This window comes from Miniopterus schreibersii (genome assembly GCF_964146895.1).
Source record: "Miniopterus schreibersii genome assembly, chromosome: 9".
Taxonomy (NCBI): Eukaryota; Metazoa; Chordata; class Mammalia; order Chiroptera; family Miniopteridae; genus Miniopterus; species Miniopterus schreibersii.
The window spans coordinates 75,417,152-75,437,657 of NC_138118.1; the positions used below are offsets into that span (position 1 = coordinate 75,417,152).

A 20,506-nucleotide genomic window follows, 5' to 3' on the forward strand; every position below is an offset into this window, starting at 1 on the left:
TTGTTTTACAGTTGAAGATTGAGAAAACCATGAAAGAAAAAGAAGAACTGTTAAAGTTACTTGCTGTTCTGGAAAAAGAAACCACACAACTTCGAGAACAAGTTGAAAGAATGGAAAAAGAACTTAACCATGAAAAAGAAAGAAATGACCAGTTGCAAGCAGACAAAAAGGTTAGTTGTGTCTTACGTAACTGATAGTTGATACAGTATATTGCCTTGAAACCCACTTTTTTCAAGAACTGAACCAATTAAAGTGATTGAAAACCCTGTGTTGAAAAACAATAGCATTTAGACAGATAGTTATATAAAAACAGGTCAGTTTCTGTTAACCTTCTGCCACAGCTGCTTTTGTTGTAAATGATTGAAATTTTGGATTTTTGGTACCAGGCTTGATGATATAGTATCTGACAACTGTTTTTAGGTGCTTTATATCTAATTGTAGATATTTGATTTTGACGGGAGGGGTTGAAAATACAATTAGGAATGATAAACACTGGATAGGGGAAAATAGAATAAAGTAGTTAAATTGCTTTTCCAAGAAGCACAATTTAGTGAAATGAGATGAAACATTAGACAAAAGTTTCATATCCTTGATGTGAGAAATTCTATAAGTTATCCTAAAAATATCTAATTAATATTGGCATAATTTCTTGAGCTAACAAAACCAGAAGTGTAATTATAAAACTGTGTGGTTTCAGTAGAGATACAAATGGATTTTAGTTAGTAGCTGATAAAAAGGGGGGGCTGTAACTTAGTCATTGACTTATTTAATATTTTCACAAGAAAAGTAATTTGTTTTGACAAACAGATTATGGTTATACATATCACAATCTCATAACTAATCAGGTATGTCTATTGACAGGATTGACCTATGTTCCCTAAGGATGTGGTCTGTTCAATTCTTTAACAAGGCCTAAGAGCAGTTGTTTAATAATTGTTAACTGGACCGTTAGTGCAGTGATTCTCAAAAATTTTAATACTTCAGTGCAGTGGTTGTATATTGCACACCTGTGCAAAGATGCTATCAAACCAGGGCTTAAATTCTGAAGATCTCTCTTGCCTTGTTCTGTGTGTTTGAGGATTGCTCTTTGAAGTTAGAGGGTAAACAATTTGTATAATTGTAAATCTCCTTATAAACATCTGTAGTCTTCTGTCTGTATTAACATTAGCCTTTTTAGTTTAAAATATACAGCCATTTTCCTAATTTTACTCTTGGGGAACCTTGGAATTCTGCAGTTGGAGTATCCTGCAGTAGGAGCAGGATATTCTGTTTGGTTAAGGAACCACTTTCTAAATTTGAACTTTAAAGCAGATACACCAAATATTAAAATATAATAAAATCTCATCATATGTGCCTGCCTTGACTATTCGGGGATTCAGCTAAATTTTTTATTTAATTGTTATAACTCCCTTGCTGTTTTTGTATAGTTACTACTTTTTTTTCTCTCTTAAATGTTTCTTATTTGAAACTGGATTTGGCAGTTTCCAAAGTAGAATGCCAGTCTTCCCCCCCCCCCCCCCCATTACAAGCCAGAGGGGTGAAGGTGAGATAGAAGATGACTGATGAAAATGCCCAGGTACAGCATGCACTTAGCCCATGAGATTAGAAACACCCTGAAATGTGGTAGGCAGTCTGGTTCCAGGCCAGTGCTCTTAATGACATTCTCTGCTACTCTTTGCTGTACCAGCAGTCTTCATGAGACTGTATATTTCTACCTCTGAGTGCCGAAGATAAGACCTTACGTAATTGATCTTTTATTTTTTATTTTATTTTTTAAACAAAACTGGAATAATTGATCTTTTAAAAATCAGCTTTATTGAGATGTAATTTACAAACCGTAAAGGCCACCACTTTATACAATTCAGTGGTTATTACATGTACAGAATTCTGCAGCCATAACCTAACTTTAGAACATTTTCATCACCCTCAAAAGAAATCTTGTACCTATTTATGAACACGACCCCCCCCCCCCCGGCAGCCACTAATCCAAATTCCTGTGTCAGTGGGTTTGTGTATTACAAATGAAACTGTATGTGGCCTTTTGTGTCTGGCTTCTTTCATTTAGCATGTTTTCAAGGTTTATCCATGTGTCAGTACTATATATTTTTTTATTGTCAAATGTTTCATTGTATTGATTAGTCTTTTTTTACCTCATCTTTGCATTTATTAGACTTATATAAGAAGTAGCAGTTTGCATGTCTATTCATTATTCTTGTTTTTGTTTTGTTTCGGAGGGCTAGGTACATATTTGAAAATTAAAAGATTGAAAGCTGAGGCTTAATGTTGAATCTTGTTTTTCAGATAGGACTAAAACAGCTGTGACCCTGTTAGGTTTTTTACTTAGTTTGGTTTATAATTTTTTGGAGCCTAAACTATGAATTGAGGTTTTCCATAAAATATATTCTTAACTCAAATGTTAATAATATAAGATGTACTTCCAAGGTTTGGGTTTTTTTTTTACACCAACTTATTTTTGAGGATACTAAATATATTGTGTATTTCTTGTACAATGTAAGAAGCATGTTAAGAGCTGTTATGTATACATACTGTTTTGGTTCTTAAATTTCACACACTAAGTTGGGTACCTTGAGTCATTACCATCATTTAGGAGTTATCACAGGTATAGGATATATAGGATTAAGAGAACGTGGAAAGGTCATTCGTTATGGTAGCTTTGGCTAGTATGGACCTCTTCAACTATATTTATGTATTTGGCTTTCTCTTCTTGAAAGCTTTATTGCTGCATTGGACACCCAGTTTTGAGTTGATTTTTTGGGAAACTTTTAAAAAATTTATTGATTTAGAGAAACATCGATTTGTTCTACTTATTTATGCATTTATTGGTTGATTCTTGTATGTGCCATGATTGGAGATTGAACCCACAACTTTGGAGTATCGGGACAGTGCTCTAACCAACTGAGCTACCCAGCTAGGGCCTGAATTGATTTTTATGTATGTTGTAAGATAGTGGTCCATTTTTATTTGTTTGAACGTGGCTGTCCAGTTTTCTAGCATCATTTATTGAACTGATTATCTTTTCCCATTGTATATTTTTGGCTTGTCATAAATTATTGACCATATATGCATGGGTTTATTTCTGGTTCTCTTTTCCATTGCTCTGTGTGTAACATGTTACATATCCAGGTGTAACATACATTATAACAATACACATAAACCATTTAATTTCATTAAAAGGCAATATAAGTAAAATTATGCTATCCTAATTTTTTTCTTCTTATTCTCTGCCTCTGTCTTTAAAAATGTATGTGAAACCCAATATTAGAATTACTTGTCTGTGGAATGTATACATGTGCAGGAAATAATTTAGACATTAGATTTATTTGTGGCCAATCTTTCTTACCTCTCTTCTCTCCTCCAACCAAAAAAATTAGTCTTTTGAACTGGTATTCTCTTATAAAGGTAGAATTTAAGTGTATTTGCTCATGGCAGATTTTTGACACTTTAGTAGAAGTAATCTTTATTACATTTTATTGTATTTAAACTTGCTCTCTTGGAAAATGGACAGTAGTTATTCTTTATGAAATAAGTAGAAACTTATCTATAATTTTAATATTAGAATTTTGATGTCCTTTTGGCCTGATTTGCAAATACTGACCAAATTACTGCTTACCTCAAATCTCAAGTGTTTTTCAAAGATTGTATTGTAGATTTTACTTTTTAAAAAAGTTATTAAAAAAAACCAAAGGAACATGATTTCTGCTGTTTTGTACATGTACCTAGGGCCTTGATGCCATTTTCACCTTAAGGAAGACTTAGCCACATTGAAGATGCGTATGCTTCCCTCTGACATGAGAACCAGAAACTTGAAACAAATCTGTGTTTTAGTTCATGCCTTTTGAAAAAAGGCTTGGATGGCTGAGAATCTATCAGGTGTCTTTATTGGTACCAGAAAGATTTTGAGACTTACAAATTATAGTTAGAAGTAATTTGTGACTCGCTGTAGAGTTAACTGACCCATAGACAAAACAATTAGTTTATGTTTTGCATTTAGTTGCTTATGATTCTTTCTAGTTCTTGCCCCGTACCTTTTTAGAAGCTATTTACCCACTACAAAACATCATTAATTACAGAATCAGAAAATAGTTTTTGCCTATGGGCAGTATAGTTTAATCTTTGTCCTAGGGTTAAGTCTGTCGCTTGTTTGTGGTGCCAAGACAGCATGTTAAACTAAAAATAAAAAATGTAAAAAACTATTTAGAAACCTCTCTGGCTGTCTTTATAAATCAGCAAGATAGATACTGAAAATGTGTCAGCTTTTACAGCAATCATTGGGTATTGACAACAATTATATCAGAATAAATGTTATTTGCTTTCTCTGGTGTTGTGGTGTTAGAATCACAAAAGCATTTAGTTTTGTATAACAATCTTTGGTTAATGCTGCAGATTCAATAAGGCAAACATTTGCTTTGAGGAAAAATAAACCGATAGAGTGTTTATTATTATCAAAGTGTAGATGCAGCATAGCAATTTTCATATTTTAGCAAGATGTTTAAAATGATATTTCACCTATAGATAAAAATTTGGCTGAGTTTATAAACATCAAAGTGGCTTATAAATACTGTTATAACATTTGGTACTTTTAAATTGGCAGAATGGTGATTTTGTTAGGGGATGTGATACTTTTATTAGTGGGAAATTAAAAAATTGTTTTTAACAAAAAGAATTTGTCTTAATTTATCAATTCTTTTGATGCATAGTTTTTCATAACAGATGTTCATATGCACTATTATATTTGATTCTCATAATTTTATAAACTAGGCAGAAAAGTCGTTATCTCCATTTTACAGATTATAAAACATGCATATAGAAGTGTTTGATCAAGTTCTCATACGTTACCTCATTGTCTTAACTGATATCAAAATTTTATACTTTTATCTGTTTAAGGTAGAATATTCTACTTTAAATAGAAATACATTTTATTTATTAAATTTACTACCTCATTTTTTGCTGTTTTTTTGAATGTTCATACTTCTGAGTCACAGTGGCAGGAGCATTGGAAACATTGCTTTAGGCAGATATCTTAACTTAGTGCTTTGGTATAGTAATCAGTGGGACTTAGTGGTCTGTGCTAGAGGAAGGGGGTGTTAACATTGGTAGTATCATGAAACCTGATTTGTCATTGGGGTAACATTGAAAAGTGAGGTGTGAAAGATGAAAGTGACTAAATTAAACCTTTTTCCTCATTTTTGTTGCCTGCCCTCTGGTGGAGAAGTTAGTGAAATCAACAAACAGGATGTTTGAAAGTGCAGGAAAAAATATTAATTTAGTATATGTAAAGTTGAATGCATGTTACAATTTCAGGTTTAGTTTTTGTCTTAGCTTATGGAGGGGACTTTGTAGGGTGGACAAATGTAGGATTAAAGTTTAAGAATACATAGGTTTCTTTAAGATGTATATTTTGTTGTACTAATTATGTTTCTCAAAATACTTTATTGTTCTTTCTAAGGAACTTACTGAAGTATCAGAAAGTTTAAAAATGGAAAATGAAGAACTTAAGAGGAGATACAATTATGCTACATCCAAAGCTGTCAAGCTTGAGGAAGATATTGTGTTAGTGACAAATAAAGGAATTGAAAAAGAAACTGAATTGGACAGGTATTTCTGACAGTTAAAAGATACCTTTATGTTCTAAAAATATTTTAACAAAGTTTTTTTGTCTATATTAATGTTACTTTACCTTAACTCAGTTTAAAGGACAAACTCAGGAAGGCACAGTGTGAAAGAGAACAATTTGAGTATCAGTTGAAGACAGAAAAGGATGAGAAGGAACTTTACAAGGTAATTTATTCTTTCTGTTTCTATTACCTATTGCTGTGTACGAAATTACTCTAAAACTTACGTAGTGGTCAGGAATCGGCCAGCAGTTTAGCTGAGTTGTTACAGCTCAGGGTCGCTTGTATAGTTGCAGTTCAGGATGTTGGCTTCGGCTGTCACTTTATGGTTTTTTTGTAACTGGAGGATCTGCTGTCAGGTGACTCGCTCACATGACTTCTGGCAGGAAGCCCTTTAGTTTCTTGCTGTGTGGCCTCTTCAGTGGCTGCTTGAATGTCCTTACAACATGGTAGCCAACTTCCCTAGGAGTGAGCTCTCCAGGAGAGAGTAAGGAGGAAGTCACAGTGCATTCAATGAGCTACCCTCCAAAGTTGTACACTGAAGCAATTCACTTGGCCCAGCCGACACTCAAGGAGAGGGGAATTAGGCTCTAAGTCTTGAAGAGAGGAGAATCAAAGCTTTGGGGGATGTATTTTAAAACTACCTCATTTTGCATAGATCATAAAAGTTAATTTTTAGGAAATTAATTTGCTGGTATTTTATTTTTTTTAATCCTCACCCAAGGACATGCCGAGAGAGAGAGAGAGAGACAGATACATTTATCGGTTGCCTCCTGTACAGGCCCCTACCGGGGATTGAATCTACAACCTAGGTATGTGCCCTGACTGGGAATCGAACCCCAACCTTTCGGTGTATGGGATGATGCTCCAACCAGCTGAGCCATATGGCCAGGGCAAAACTTAACTATACTCTTAACCTCAGAATTTCCCATGCAAGTAGTTCATGTGAATACCAGAGAGATTTCTTTTCTCTCCCTTCTAGCCCCTTTGGAGGAATTGGTGAAACACTTTCATGAGCTGATGATTATGAAAATTAGGTAGTGTTTTTAAAGTGATGTTGCAAAGGTTTTGGCTGCTGAGCTCTTCAGGGAACCCAGAGTTATATTCTATCCTTGTAAACAGAAATTAGTCTTTCAGCATTCCATACATTTAAAGAGTAAAGGGCAAGAAGTATGTTAGTTCATTTATCTCTGGTACTCTTTATCAAAGCAAGATAGGTGGAAAGTAGACCTTTTGTACTTGTTGTAATTTCAGTTATAGATTTTGATTTGTATGTCTGTTGTGAGCAAACGAGTAGCCACAGCCAAAGTTCCTGGGAAAAATCTGTTCGGTTAATTAATCAACAAATATATTTTTAGGCATACAGGAAGTAAGTGGTATAGTAGTTTTCACAAGCAAAAATTGAATTGCTTAAGACATTTTCCAGAATCTTGTTATGCCTTTATATCTGAATATGTCTGTAATATAATGTTTCTTTGCCATTTGTGATTTTAAAGAGAAATTAAAGTTATTAAATCTAAGGAAAAGACTTTAGGTAATATTGTTAGATCGAGTTACTAGTCCCTGTGGAAAGTTAAAAACAACAACAACTTAGAAAATCGGTGTTAAAAAAAAAAGCTTAGAAAAGCTGTGTTCTGTGCCCAGATAGTTAGCTAGTCACTTGGTAGAACTTGTGTCTCCTGACTCCAAGTCTGGTAAGTCTTCCCATCCCTTACTCATATTTGGGTTAGAGAGAAACAGTGGTATTTTAAACTTTGACTGACTTAGGTTATGGAGTTAGAATATTTTTGACATTTTCAAGCACTGTTACAGGTTCACTTGAAGAATAGAGAAATAGAAAATACCAAGCTTGTGTCAGAGCTCCAAACTTTAAAGAATTTAGATGGGAACAAAGAAAACATGATTACTCATTTCAAAGAAGAGATTGGTAGACTGCAGTTCTGTTTGGCTGAAAAGGATAGTCTGCAAAGGGCTTACCTACTTACCACCTCGAGTAAGGTAAGTACTTTTGCAGCATGTATTTGAAGATTGTAAAACATTGTCTGTGTTAAATGTGTACAATATGGTGGTTTCTCTTTTTAATCTTCTCCTGCTCTTTTGAAGAAGTTCAGATTTGTGAGAAAAGTTGGAAGAACAAAACATGAATACATATCCTCAAATAAAGGCAAATCCCCTTTATCTTCCCTAAAAATACCCCTTTTAAACCTATACCCATAGGTAAACATTTTCTTTAGTTTTCAGTTTATCTTCTGATTTTTTTTTTGTGTGCAAAAATAAGCTTATATGCATGTGTGTGTGCGCACATACTCCTTTCGATCCCCTTCTTTCTTAATCCCTTTCTTGATCCCCTTCTTTTGTACTTTGCTGTTTTTCCTTTAACAGTATAAATTGGAAATCATTCCATATCAACTCAGAGATCTTTCTAATTTTTAAAAAATGGCTGTGTAATATAGATTTACTCCTTAATTTTTATAGATGAGTATTGTTTTCAGTACTTTGCTGTTAAACACCCTCAGACATAGCTAATATAAGACCTAAAATGTCAGACATGCATATCATTTAGAATTAATGATTAAGGGCCAAGTTACTTTTCAGGGTATTTAATGCAGTGCATTGCAAATGTAAAGGTGAAAAGTACATTTGATTACTTGTTATTTAATAAAATTTTCTTTAATCATCTTTTACCTATTAATGCAAGACTTTTGTGAGGAAAACAGGTATGGAAATACCTGGGAAAAATGATTCCTAATTGTTAAAACTTTTTTTTTTTTAAATTATAAAAGCAATGCAATGTCATGGTTATAAAAGAATTCAAGTAGTACATGAGGGTACAAAGAAAAAGTAACTCTCATCTTTTCCCAGATATATCATTATAGAATTTTTAATTTTTCTGGAAATCTATTGAGTGTACATATAATATTTACACATATTTTTTGAAAAATGAGAATAGTGTTTCAAAACCTTTAAAAAATTTAAGAATATTTGGGCATTTTGCAATATGAGTACACATGCAGATCTTTCTCCTTTATTACAAAAGCTGTGTAGTGTCCCTCCTTTTATTTAACAGCTATATAAAATGTAATAATTTTTAGTTGTGTACATCCTTAGCTATTACAAGCATGTTGCAGTAAACATTTTTATACAGATATCTAGACACATAAATCTGAAGCATAAATTCCTCCAAGTGCAATTGCTGGGTTGAGTGTTAAAATTTTCAGTTATTTTCAAATTGTTTAAAAAAATTAATAAACCAACAATGTATGATGTATACTACTATTTGTAATGGCTGCATAGACTTTCATTGTGTGTAGGATATATCAATTTATAATAAATTCTCATATTTTTAGACACTTAATTATTGTTTATAGTTTTAATATTTAATTGAATTCCTATAAAGCTAAACCCTTGTTCCTACCTGGTAATAATTTTCTTAGCAACTCATGAAAATAAAATTGCTAGATCAAAAGCCATGTGCTGTTTTTTTGTTGTTTTTTTTTTAATATGTCTTTATTGATTTCAGAGAGAGGAAGGGAAAGGGAGAGATAGAGATGCTGCAAACATTAATGATGAGAGAGTCATTGATGGGCTGCCTCCTGCACACCCCCTACTGGGGATTGTGCCTGAAACCCAGGCATGTGCCCTGACCAGGAATTGAATCATGATCTCCTGGATCCTAAGTCGATGCTCAAATGCTGAGCTACGCCCAGCCAAGCAAACCGTGTGCTTTTTAAGGCGTTTATGAATGTTGCAAAAATCTGATGAGAAAGGTTATACCACTTACAGATTATGTAAGTCAAACTGTTTGTGAATTTGCTGATTTTTCTAACCTTATCTAAATATTGGTGTATTGCTGTTTTTTAATCTTCAGCAATTTGAAAATTGATGAATATAGGTATTTGTCTTAATTTTTTTGATTGTTTATGAGTTGAATATTTTTTCGTATGCATTCTAGTCATTTCTTTTAAAAAAATTTCATGTTCATGCCTTTCTTCAGTTTTTTTTCCATTTTGGTTTGGGAGTTTTTCCTTATTGATTAGAAAAGTTCTTTATACTAAAGTATTATACCTGTTTTTCCCCATTTTTTCCCTTTTGACATGGAAGCTGACAATATTATATAGTTAGATCTAATAATGTTATACTTACAAAGATTTTCTCCACCCCAATGTTAAATAAATAATCATTTACATTTCCTTCTAAGGAGCTAACAGTTTAAAAACCAAGAATGGGTTACACTTTTTCTGAGCTTATGTTATTTTTAGTACAGAGGTGAAAATAGGGAAGTTGAATAAACTAGACTTATTGAGCTCATAATGCCTAGTTAATATTAAAGGAAATAATTTTATCATGGCAGTTTTAACTTTTTAAAGATATTTTTAGGTTTAAGGGGTGCTTAATTAACTTTTCATTTCCCCAGTGCCTTATCTTCGCTATTTTCATATCAGCATTTTTAAAAACTAATCTTCAAATCTGTTCTGTATTTTCATAATATGTAATGGTATACTTATATACTGGTTATTTTTTAGGTTAGATAGGAAGAAACATCTTTTAACCAAATTTTTTGAGTTATGCCCTAGGCAGTGTGGCTCGGTTGGGTGGTGTGCGTGCACTGAAGGGTTGCTGATTCAATTCCTGGTCAGGACACATGCCCAGGTTGTGGGTTTGGTTCCCCTGAAGGGAGCATGCAGGAGGCAGCTGATTGCTGTTTTGCTATCCATTGATGTTTATCTCTCTCTCAAAAAAAAATAAATAAAAAAAAATCTTAAAAAATACATAGTTTTGCGTTACAGAGAAGTTTTTGAAATTCTTTTTATTGTGATTATAAAAAATGAAGGTCAGTACTTCCAGCTGGAGAGATTTTGGAGGACAAGAGTTTTCATTTCAGTCTCAGTTTATCTAGGCTGTTAAAGCACTGGGTATGTTGCCTGACTTCCTGTCCTTCCTGTCTTTCCAGTGTGTAGGATTGTTATATAGGGACTCTAAAACAAAGTCATATCTTAAGTTTTTTCCGGACTTGGTACTTTAAGTTCTGAATAGAAAAGCAATATTTAATTTAAAATTTTGGATTTGTTGAAATATGAGTAAAAATTGATTTGTTTTTTACTTGAATGTTTTAATGACAAATATATTTATCTGCCTTTCTTCAGGAAGATACATTTCTTTTAAAGGAGCAACTTCGTAAAGCAGAGGAACAGATTCAGGCAACTCGACAAGAAGTTGTCTTTCTGAATAAAGAACTTAGCGATGCTGTAAATGTGCGAGATAAAACGATGGCAGATCTACATACTGCACGCTTGGAAAATGAGAAAGTCAAAAAGCAGTTAGCTGAGGCAGTGGCAGAACTTAAACTAAATGCTGTGAAAAAAGACCAGGTAAAGCAGGTTAATTTTGAGTTTCCATTTTGATCAAAACTCATTAGAAGAGTGAGTTATGTAAAATAAATCAGGTCAGAGACCTGATTAAAATTTTAAGTTTCCATTAATTAAGTTTCCATTAATTTTGTTTAGTCATTGAAACGTCTTGGGTTGATATTAATGTAAGCTTTAAGAAAACCTGTTGTAAGCAAATTCCTAATGGTTAGTAAAAGCTGGTCTATTATTATTAAACTTTCTGATGTCAGGTATATATTACTTTGTTGGAATTTCTTATTTACTAGCTGCATTAAAAGATATTACAGTTATTTAACGGAGTAATACTTGCTCCTCAGGAGGTGGGTGGTTCTTCTCTAGTTTTTTAATGAATCTTAGCCCTAAAAATATAAAGCTGAATTTATTAGGAGAGCTAACTAATATGGCCCTGTAGCCAAAACTCCAAAACAAATTTAAAAAGCCAGAAAGAAAAAAGTGAAAATGAAGTTTGAATTTACTACTGAGTTATGATAGAAAATGTTTATCATTTCTTAGAGGAAGTGTTTGTTTATTTTTCTTAGGAAAAAACTGATACACTGGAACATGAACTGAGAAGGGAAGTTGAAGATCTGAAACTTCGTCTTCAGATGGCAGCAGATCATTATAAAGAAAAATTCAAGGAATGCCAGAGGCTCCAAAAACAAATAAATAAACTTTCAGACCAATCAGTAAGTATAACAGAATTCATACATAGTGAAAAATTTCTCTCATCAGTATTTTTGTTTGCAAATCAAATTAATAATACTGAAAATATCCCTTTTAATATAATTTACCTCTGCTTGATTTCAAGTCATTGGCCTAATATTGTAATGATAGTTTTTTTTAATCTGGAATTTTTATTTGCTGGAGAACCAACAGAGGAAGCAAGGGCAACAGCAGGGGGGAAAGAAAGAATCCTTTTCTTCACCATTTCCCTCTAAGTTGATTAAATGTGTTTTTCACTTAAATATTCAGTACATGTTATTAAATCCCTCCTTGTGACATGACACCTGTCCTCGGGTGGGTTCACCATTGATGAGTTGTCATTGGTGAGTTCTTTTCTACTATTCACATCCACGAGATTAGGAAGAGTTAAAAAGCATTAGCTAATTGTCTTGTATTCCATTTGAGGGTGGGTAGGCAGATTTAATAAAATCAAAGATAATGCTTCTGTTTTGGTGTCTGTGTGTTTTAATGTGGGTCCCCAAATTATGCTTAAATATAAGGTTTCTTATGTAATGGAGTCTTGAAAGTGAAGAAACATTTAAAACCTGAAGTTGAAAATGATAACAGAGTTCTCTTTTATAAAGACAGTTTTATTTGTTCTATACTGTATGGTATAGAGATTAAGTAGGAAGGCTTTTGTGAGAAAAATTTACACTCTTACTTTGACCTGCATGTATAGATTTTGGTTTTGGGCCTTTAAGTATATTATGACTTTGTAGTAGAAAAATTGTGAGATTTCTGTGAATGACTTGTTTTGACACAAAACCACATAAGGTTTCCTCTTTTGTAATGTGAGTCAAGTGATGCATGTAACTTTAGTCTTTGTTGGCCTTTAGGACAGTTAGCAGCTTTGTGGACTTTCAGGATTTCTTGCTATGATTATTATTTACATAATGGCTGAAGGGAGAAAATATAATTCATTTAACAGTTTATTGTTAACATTTAACATTTTGAATAGGCCAATAACAACAATGTCTTCATAAAGAAAATTGGAAACCAGCAGAAAGTGAATGATGCCTCAATGAACACAGACCCAGCTACTACTGCCTCTGCTATAAGTGTAAAGCCACTACTTTCTGCAGGTAAAAATCCTTTAGACTTCTTGTGTAGTGTCGTGCCTTCAGAAGTATTTATATTTACTTATTCTGCCTTGTTCCAAGAATACGAAATTTAGGGAGTTTATAGAAATCTTTATAAATGAAGGATGAGGCAAAGGGAAAGTAAGGGCCTAAAAGTAAGAAAAAGTCATGCATGTGGTGAATATATAAAATGTGAGTGTGAACTAATATTTATCTTCATGAAAATATTTACAAGTGTTAAATGACCTGGTGTTTGTAAGCTCAGGTGCGTATAGCTTTTGTGCTGTAGGACAAAAGCCAAGAATTGAATTTTTAAATAACATTCCTCTAAAATCTACGGAATTTTGAAACATTTCTGGCACTTCAGTTCTGTTCGGGGGAGTAACTTGTAAATCCCGTTTGCTGTCTCTCATCTCTCTCTTTGCTGCTTTTGGTCAGTAGGGTACTTTTCTCATTAGTGTACTTGTTAGTGGATAAGGTACATTTTTCATTAGTTTATTAACTTTTATAGAACAGATTAGAGAGAAATAGTGAATACATGAACAACATGTAATTTGAATTAACTCTAGGTTTTTACTTGCATCTTTTTTTCACCCTGTGTTAATGATTTAGCAATAATGAAAGTAAATACTTGAGTATATAAAAGTATATTTCCTTGTGTAATGTTTGGGCAATTGCTGTCTTATACTTTTGTAAATTTCCTGTACTATTAAATATTTAATTAGGTTCAGCTGCTACAGAACAAGATCCTGTTTTATATTTCTGTACATCCTCTGTAGTTACCTACATGGCGTTGTACAATATTTACTTAATAAAGACCTAGTGAATAGTAATGAAGGACTGGAAAAATGATTTAAAATGTTTTTTCAAAGAGTATGGCTTTCCTACTTATCCTGTTCTATTCAGTTATATAAGTTTTTCTGCCATTTTAGAACTATTTTTAGCTAATTAAAAAAATAATGATCCTTCCGTTACTGAATGTGAACTTGGTTCTGGCCAAACTGACATTTAAAGAATTCTTAACTAGAGTTTATATTACCCTCCTTTGTTTGTTTAGTGTATGAATAGATATTTTAAAATAGATGTTTTTCTTCTTCAGCATTCCACATAGTATATTTCGCAGTATACTGACTGTTAAGTTACTCTGAACAGGGAAACAATAGGAGAAACTAATTTTTAATAATTGTATTTTCTGCCTTCTTGTAGCTGAGACAGATTGTGACATTGTAACAAAAGGACAAGTCTGTGAATTGACCAAAGAAATTGCTGACAAAACAGAAAAGTATAATAAATGTAAACAACTCTTGCAGGTAAGCTAGCTACCTTTTAAGTGAAAGATTTATCAAATGTAATTGTTTAGTTTACCTTTATTGTTTTGATTTATGGGCATCATAGGGTTTCTTTTTCATACTCATATACTGGTATTTTGTTTAGCTGGTGAGATGTTGAGAGGGGGTTGTTTTGTGTACCTTTTCATGCAGACCTGTGTGTAAAATCATGATCCTAAAATTACTTTCTGTTCACCTAATGTCCTTCCCTTGATAATGGGCAAGTGATTAATCAAGGTTGGATATTATTGTTTGTTTTCTTATTATAAGGATACATGGAAAATGTTTGAATTTTATAAAAGAGAAGTGCTCCTTTTAAACATTTACTGTAATAATAGCAAAGATTTCTTCCAAACCTTAAAGTGACCAGATTTGCAAAGTGGAAAAAGGGAACATTAATCAAATGAGTTTTGCCTTTACAGTGTTATTTTGATTATTTTAAACTGTATTATTCAAACAATTCAGTTTTGCAACTTTCTTGGTAGTATTCACTTCTAGAGTACTTAAAGGACAAGGGAAAATGCTTCTCATTTTTACCTGATTTGGAGAAGGGAGGAAAAGCTTTTTTGTGTATGTAATTTTTGTTTGTTTAATTAAATATTTTTTTGTGCCTCTTTGTCCATGTGGAAAGGAGAGGGATCATTTTTAGAGCTGGAGAAGTTCATATATTAGTTTAAGGTTACTAGAAGGCTACTGCCTTCTAAATATTAATGTAATCTTTTAATCAGATTTTAAACTGAATGTTTATGTTGCTTCAGATGATCTTTCCTTTTATGGAAGTATCCGTTTATGCTTGAGTTCACAGTAGTTGTTTATAATGAAAAATAGTTTAGTTCCTTAAGTATAAAACAATTCTAAGTGAATATTAAAAATCTCATCATGTAGTATTGAAAGGAAGATAGATTGTTCCATTGAAACTAAAAACTTTCTCAAGGTACATTATTTCTTTTTACAACTGTGTTGAAGTACAATTGAAATCCAATAAACTGCACATATTTAAAGTCTGCAGTTTGATCATTTTTGCTGTATATAGTTGTGAAACGTACAATGTCAGGGATTTCTTGTACCTATTTACAACTCATCCCTCCCTCTGACCCCATCCCTGGGAAACTTGGCTTGCTTTCTGCCACTACAGATTAGCCAATCTTTTGTACAGTTTCTATAAATGGAATCATATGTTCTGTACTCTGTTTCCTGCCCTCTTTCAGCATAATTATTTTGAGACTTATTCATGTTGTTGCTTATATTGGTGCTTAACTCCTTTTTATTGCAAGAGTTCAAATCTTTGCTATTTTAAAAATTGGGTTATCATACTGAGTTTAAGTGTTCTTTATTCTGGCTATAAGTACTTTGTCTCATATATGTGTAGTAATTATTTTCTCCAGTTTGTAGCTTGCCTTTTCATTTCCTTAATAGTATTTTTAAAAATTTTAATTTTGATGAAGTACAGAGTATCAGTTTATTTTTTTATGCTCTAAGAAATATTTGCCTAATTTAACTTGTAAAGATTTTCTCCTACCTTATCTTCTAGAAGTTTTATAGTCTTAGGTTTTACATATAGATGTCTTAGCCATTTTAAGTTTATTTTTGTGTGTGGTGTGAGGTATGGTATGTATAGTATGGATATTCAGTTGATTCAGCATTCTTTGATGAAAAGACTTTGTTTTCTCAGTTGACTTGCTCAAAGCATATTTTAAAACTTCCACCTTGAACAAAAACATTCAAAATGAAATTGGCCAATTTACCTTTTTGTCGTGTTTATAACTCCTACCTTTGTAATATTCTGGGTTATAGAATAGAGCAGTGTATATAACAATTCAACTTAGAAGTTGTCTTAGTTAGGAAATCCCAGAGTTTTATTCATCAATGCCTGGAAACAACGGCATTAAAAGTGTATCATTTTTATTACCTCCCTTTGCAAAAGTACTACAGGCTTATTGTGAAATCGTGCAACATTATAGAAATAAAGAATAAAGATGGTAAAAAGTACCATCATGATCCTGATATCTTGACAGTTTTCTTTGTTAATTCCATTGTGTGCATATAAAATGATTTATTCAATCTTCCACTGACAGACATTTGGTTATTTCAGTTTTTATACTGTTAGAACAGTGTTATAATAAACATTTAGCATATACCTAAGTATGTTTGTGTAGCTATTGGCTCTATATGGATTTAAAATCTTTTGGTAATTTACTAATTTCATTTAGGATGAGAAAACAAAGTGCAATAAATATGCTGATGAACTTGCAAAGATGGAGCTGAAATGGAAAGAACAAGTAAAAATTGCTGAAAATGTTAAACTAGAACTAGCTGAAGTAGAGGACAATTACAAAGTAAGTTTAGTGTTTGTGTAATGAGGCATAGTTCCTGGTACTTTTGAAAATGTGTTATCTTTAATTTTTATCAGTCCAGTGTACATTTTTTAATGTACATTTTTAATATGGATAACTGGGATAGTATTTTGTGTATAAATAAAAATGTACTATGAATTTAATTATGTTGCATATAGTTCAGTAACTGAACTGAGAAAATAGGTACCCATATCCATTGCTATGTGGCTTTAATTCTGTGGATTCAGATGGTTATTAAAATTTTATCTCTTAATTATGCTTACTACTTAAAGATGAAAAGTGATCATTTAATTAGTCTCTTGTTCCCTTAAAAAGAAACATTGAGGTGTGTGCAAAATTATTTTAGGGCCTTGGCATTTTTGTGGGAGTGTAATATATAATCAGTAATTTTAAAAATTTATTTAAGAATTTTAAAATTTATCATCAAAGTGTGTTACTTACGATTGTAAGTGAAATATTGCAGAACACATTTTTGCCAGTGTAACATAAGCCAACAAACAAGCCCGAATGGTAAATGGTATTTGTGAGACTGTTAGAAGAAAGGTATTTTCCCCTCTAAGGAATAAAGTATAGTCTTATATAGTCTAAGATATATATGTGTATATAATTTGGCATATTTTTGTGTGTGAAGTTCTAAATTATTTAACTTTCCTAAGTCATAACTAATTATACCTATAATTTAATTTTTAGATGTAATATTCTTAACGATTCCAAGAATTATTTTAGGTTTCCCCCCTGGGGACTGGAGAGGGTGGCACATTACAGGCTAAGGTAACTTTACTGCTGGTCCTTTTATTCTGTCAGAATGAAATTTTGAAACTTTTATATTACTACTGTTTCTGAAATCCTTGTGGATATTTTCAGTGGCTAGCAACTTCACTTACTATTTATAAAGCTGAATAATGAATTTATATGAAATTTTTATTTTTGAAGATTGACAAAAAATGATTTAGTAAGTACTTATTGAAGCCAATTATATATAAAGGACTATGTTAACTGTTAGTGTTCATATAAGTAAGTTACAATGCTATGCTTAAGGAGTTTATGAACTAGTAGGGATTGTTACAAGTGTAATGGTGATATTCACAACTCTTTCACATTCACAACCTATGTAATCATCTGTCAAACCATCGGGGAGCTAAATAATATTTTTACTTAATTAATGATAAAAATGAACATCAAGATTAAGCGACATATTTAAGGTTACAACAGCTGGTAAAATGGTGCTTGGCTTTTTGTTTTGTGCCCTTTCCTTTATTTTTCACTGTTTAGACACAAGCACTCATACCAGACAAGGCAAACTGTGATGAATAAGTCGAGGTACTTTAGGACTGTTTCCAATTGAATATTTAAGAGTTAGACATTATGGAGAAACTAGACCTTTGAAAGATCCAACTGGCGGGGAGGAGAAGCAGAGCTAGAAAAAGAAAGCTGCAGCATCCTAAGGCAACAGAAGCATTAGTGCAGGCTTGGAGGTCTGGAGAGGAGAGCATCGTCTAGGAACTGTTAGCCATCTTGAGTGATAGGACTTTCTTATCTGTAGTGGAGTAGATGAGACTTGAGAGACAGGTCAAAGCTGAATTTGGGTGCATTTTCTGCTTAGATTTTTCTAGGAGAAAATGGACCCAACTAGTGTAGGTCTTTTTGAAAATAATTTGGTAGCATAGAGAGGATTTATAGGTGGTAAAGATTTTTGAAAGTAAGAAAATGAGGTAGAAATATTCTTAGGATGAATTGATAAAGGCCACTTCCTTGGGTATCTTTCCTGATCACTGAACATTGAATAGGACACGAGTTTATCAAGGAAACCTTTTAAAGACATGGGAAAAACCATTGAAGAGCAGTCTTACTTGTATTTGTATCCATAATGCTTATGCTGTAATAGGTGAACAACGGGTGGGTGGTGAATGAGTGAGACTTACAAACTGAAAATTTGTAAGGGGAGGAGAGGAAGGGGAGAAGGGAGAAGTTTCTAACGTAATTTCCTAGCTTCACCCACAGTGGGCTCTGAGATTGATAATGTGAATTAACAAAAAAATAGGAAAGTAGGTTTTGCAGTGCAGAAAGACAGCAGTGTGAGACATGTCTAATCAACTTAAAAGGCAGATTGGAACTTAGGAAAGAAAGTGGAACATGAATTTGTACTTGTGATTTATTCCCAGTAGGGTGGTATTTGAAAGCATGGAAGGAAGGGAGTTTTCAGGGAGAATATAGTGAGGAAGAGCCAAAGAAGAAACTGGAGAATACTCATGTTTGTAATTGTGAAGAAGGGGACACAGAGCAGGAGAGGGTGGCAGTGCTTGTGCAGTTTCACATAAACGGGAGACGTTTTAAGAGTAAGGGAAATGGGTCAGTAATGACAAGTGACTCAGATGCCAAAGATGATGAACCAAGGAAAACATGGATGTGGTAATAGCAGTTAATTTGATAGAATGGTATAAACTCTCTTGAAGTTTAAGGGGAGTAGATGATGGAAAAATTAATTACAATTTTTTTTCTTTATTCAGCTTCAGCTGGCAGAGAAAGACAAAGAAATAAATGGTCTAACTTCACATTTGGAAAACCTCTCCAGGGAGAAGGTATTGACCAATGCACTTTAAAAAATGTTTTGTATATAATACAGCTTTATGAAGAGACAATTTTATAGTTCACGTGAGGGTGTTTTTATAATGTTCAAATTTAGGAAAACGGTAAAAAAAAAATTAAAGTATATATAATGTATTCATCTGGTTTTCTTCTGTAATAGGAAACGTTTTAGAAGTTGTTGAATGATTTATAGCATACCTAACATTCAGTCTGAGCATACCTTTGTAATACAAAAGCTGCTTTTCTGTGGTCCTTTGTGGGGGGTGGATTACCATTTCCTTTTAGAAGTCTATAAAGATAAAACTCTTTTCATAATGCTACAATATGATTTTCTTTTCCCTCACTGTGTTACATTTGCACACTTGGTGAAAAAGTAGTGGTGGGGAAACTGCTTATTTATGTCAAGGCAGTGACACCAAAGAGCATTACTAGTGACTGTAGTCATCCCAACCGTGCATTCACAGTTAAAGAACAACTACTTTCATTTAAGATGACGAAACAGGAAAATAATTTTATTGAAGTTTGACCCTGGGTACGTCTTTTTAATATTCTGTGTGGTGAAATGGGAAGCACCCCCAGTGCACTTCTGTTGCCTAATGAAGTACAGTGCCTATGTTAAGGTATAGCACTTGTGCCGTTATGGGAGTTGTGTGCTGAACTAGCTTTTTTTCATGGCACATTATTTCTATTTTAAAGACTAATAAACAAAATTTGGTTATTCAGATTGGGGTATTTGTCAGACATTAATTTAAAAGAAGTGAAGTGAGCCTGTTACTTTAAGGAAAAACAATTGTTAGTATTTGTGCCAATAATAAAATTTAATCTTTTAAGCAAAACTAGAATTTTGGGAAACTTGTAGCTGCTACCATAAGCTTGAAACTTCCCAAGGCTTACAGACTTCTCTAATGAGATGGGTGGTAATATGAAGACTGTGATTTTTAAAAACTGTTTAGTGAAATGTGTCAGCCTTTGGAAGATCTACTTAATTCAGTGAACCAATCAATAGTTTAAGTGACCAATGGTAATATTCCAAAATGATACATGGTTAAAAAAAAAAAAGCAGCCATTCAAAGTGCTAGATAGACCTCAGGGTTGGATAATGTTACTGTGATCGTTGCAAAATTCTGATTTTTCAAATCCATCACTCCTCCCTATTTGCCCCTTGGCATTCTATAATGAGGAAGAACCTTTCTTTGCCCTCATTTGTGTTCCAGCAACACTGACATCAATCAACTGGGTGTACTACAGTTCATCTTTGACACCAACTATTTGAGTTACTGTAGACCCAGTTAAGGGTTCAGCCCCTTGTGCCCCCTTCTCCCCTTCGATATTTTGCTAGAATGACTCTCAACCCAGGAAAACACTACTTATGATTACATTTTATTATAAAGTTTTATTATAAAGGGCACAACTCAG

The 20,506-nt window shown here is 33.0% G+C and overlaps 1 protein-coding gene across 4 annotated transcripts in view; it reads left to right on the forward strand.

Annotated features, from left to right (window-relative positions):
* Positions 1 to 20,506, forward strand: part of TAX1BP1 (Tax1 binding protein 1) — a 65,543-nt gene that overhangs the window by 22,218 nt on the left and 22,819 nt on the right. For all 4 annotated transcript variants that reach the window (XM_081146678.1, XM_081146680.1, XM_081146677.1 and 1 more), the window contains exons 5-14: positions 12 to 170; positions 5,468 to 5,616; positions 5,709 to 5,799; positions 7,446 to 7,631; positions 10,778 to 11,002; positions 11,560 to 11,706; positions 12,702 to 12,825; positions 14,029 to 14,132; positions 16,361 to 16,486; positions 19,012 to 19,083. In XM_081146678.1, the coding sequence (XP_081002804.1) occupies positions 12 to 170; positions 5,468 to 5,616; positions 5,709 to 5,799; positions 7,446 to 7,631; positions 10,778 to 11,002; positions 11,560 to 11,706; positions 12,702 to 12,825; positions 14,029 to 14,132; positions 16,361 to 16,486; positions 19,012 to 19,083 (1,383 nt within the window). The remainder of the gene's footprint in view (positions 1 to 11; positions 171 to 5,467; positions 5,617 to 5,708; positions 5,800 to 7,445; positions 7,632 to 10,777; positions 11,003 to 11,559; positions 11,707 to 12,701; positions 12,826 to 14,028; positions 14,133 to 16,360; positions 16,487 to 19,011; positions 19,084 to 20,506) is intronic.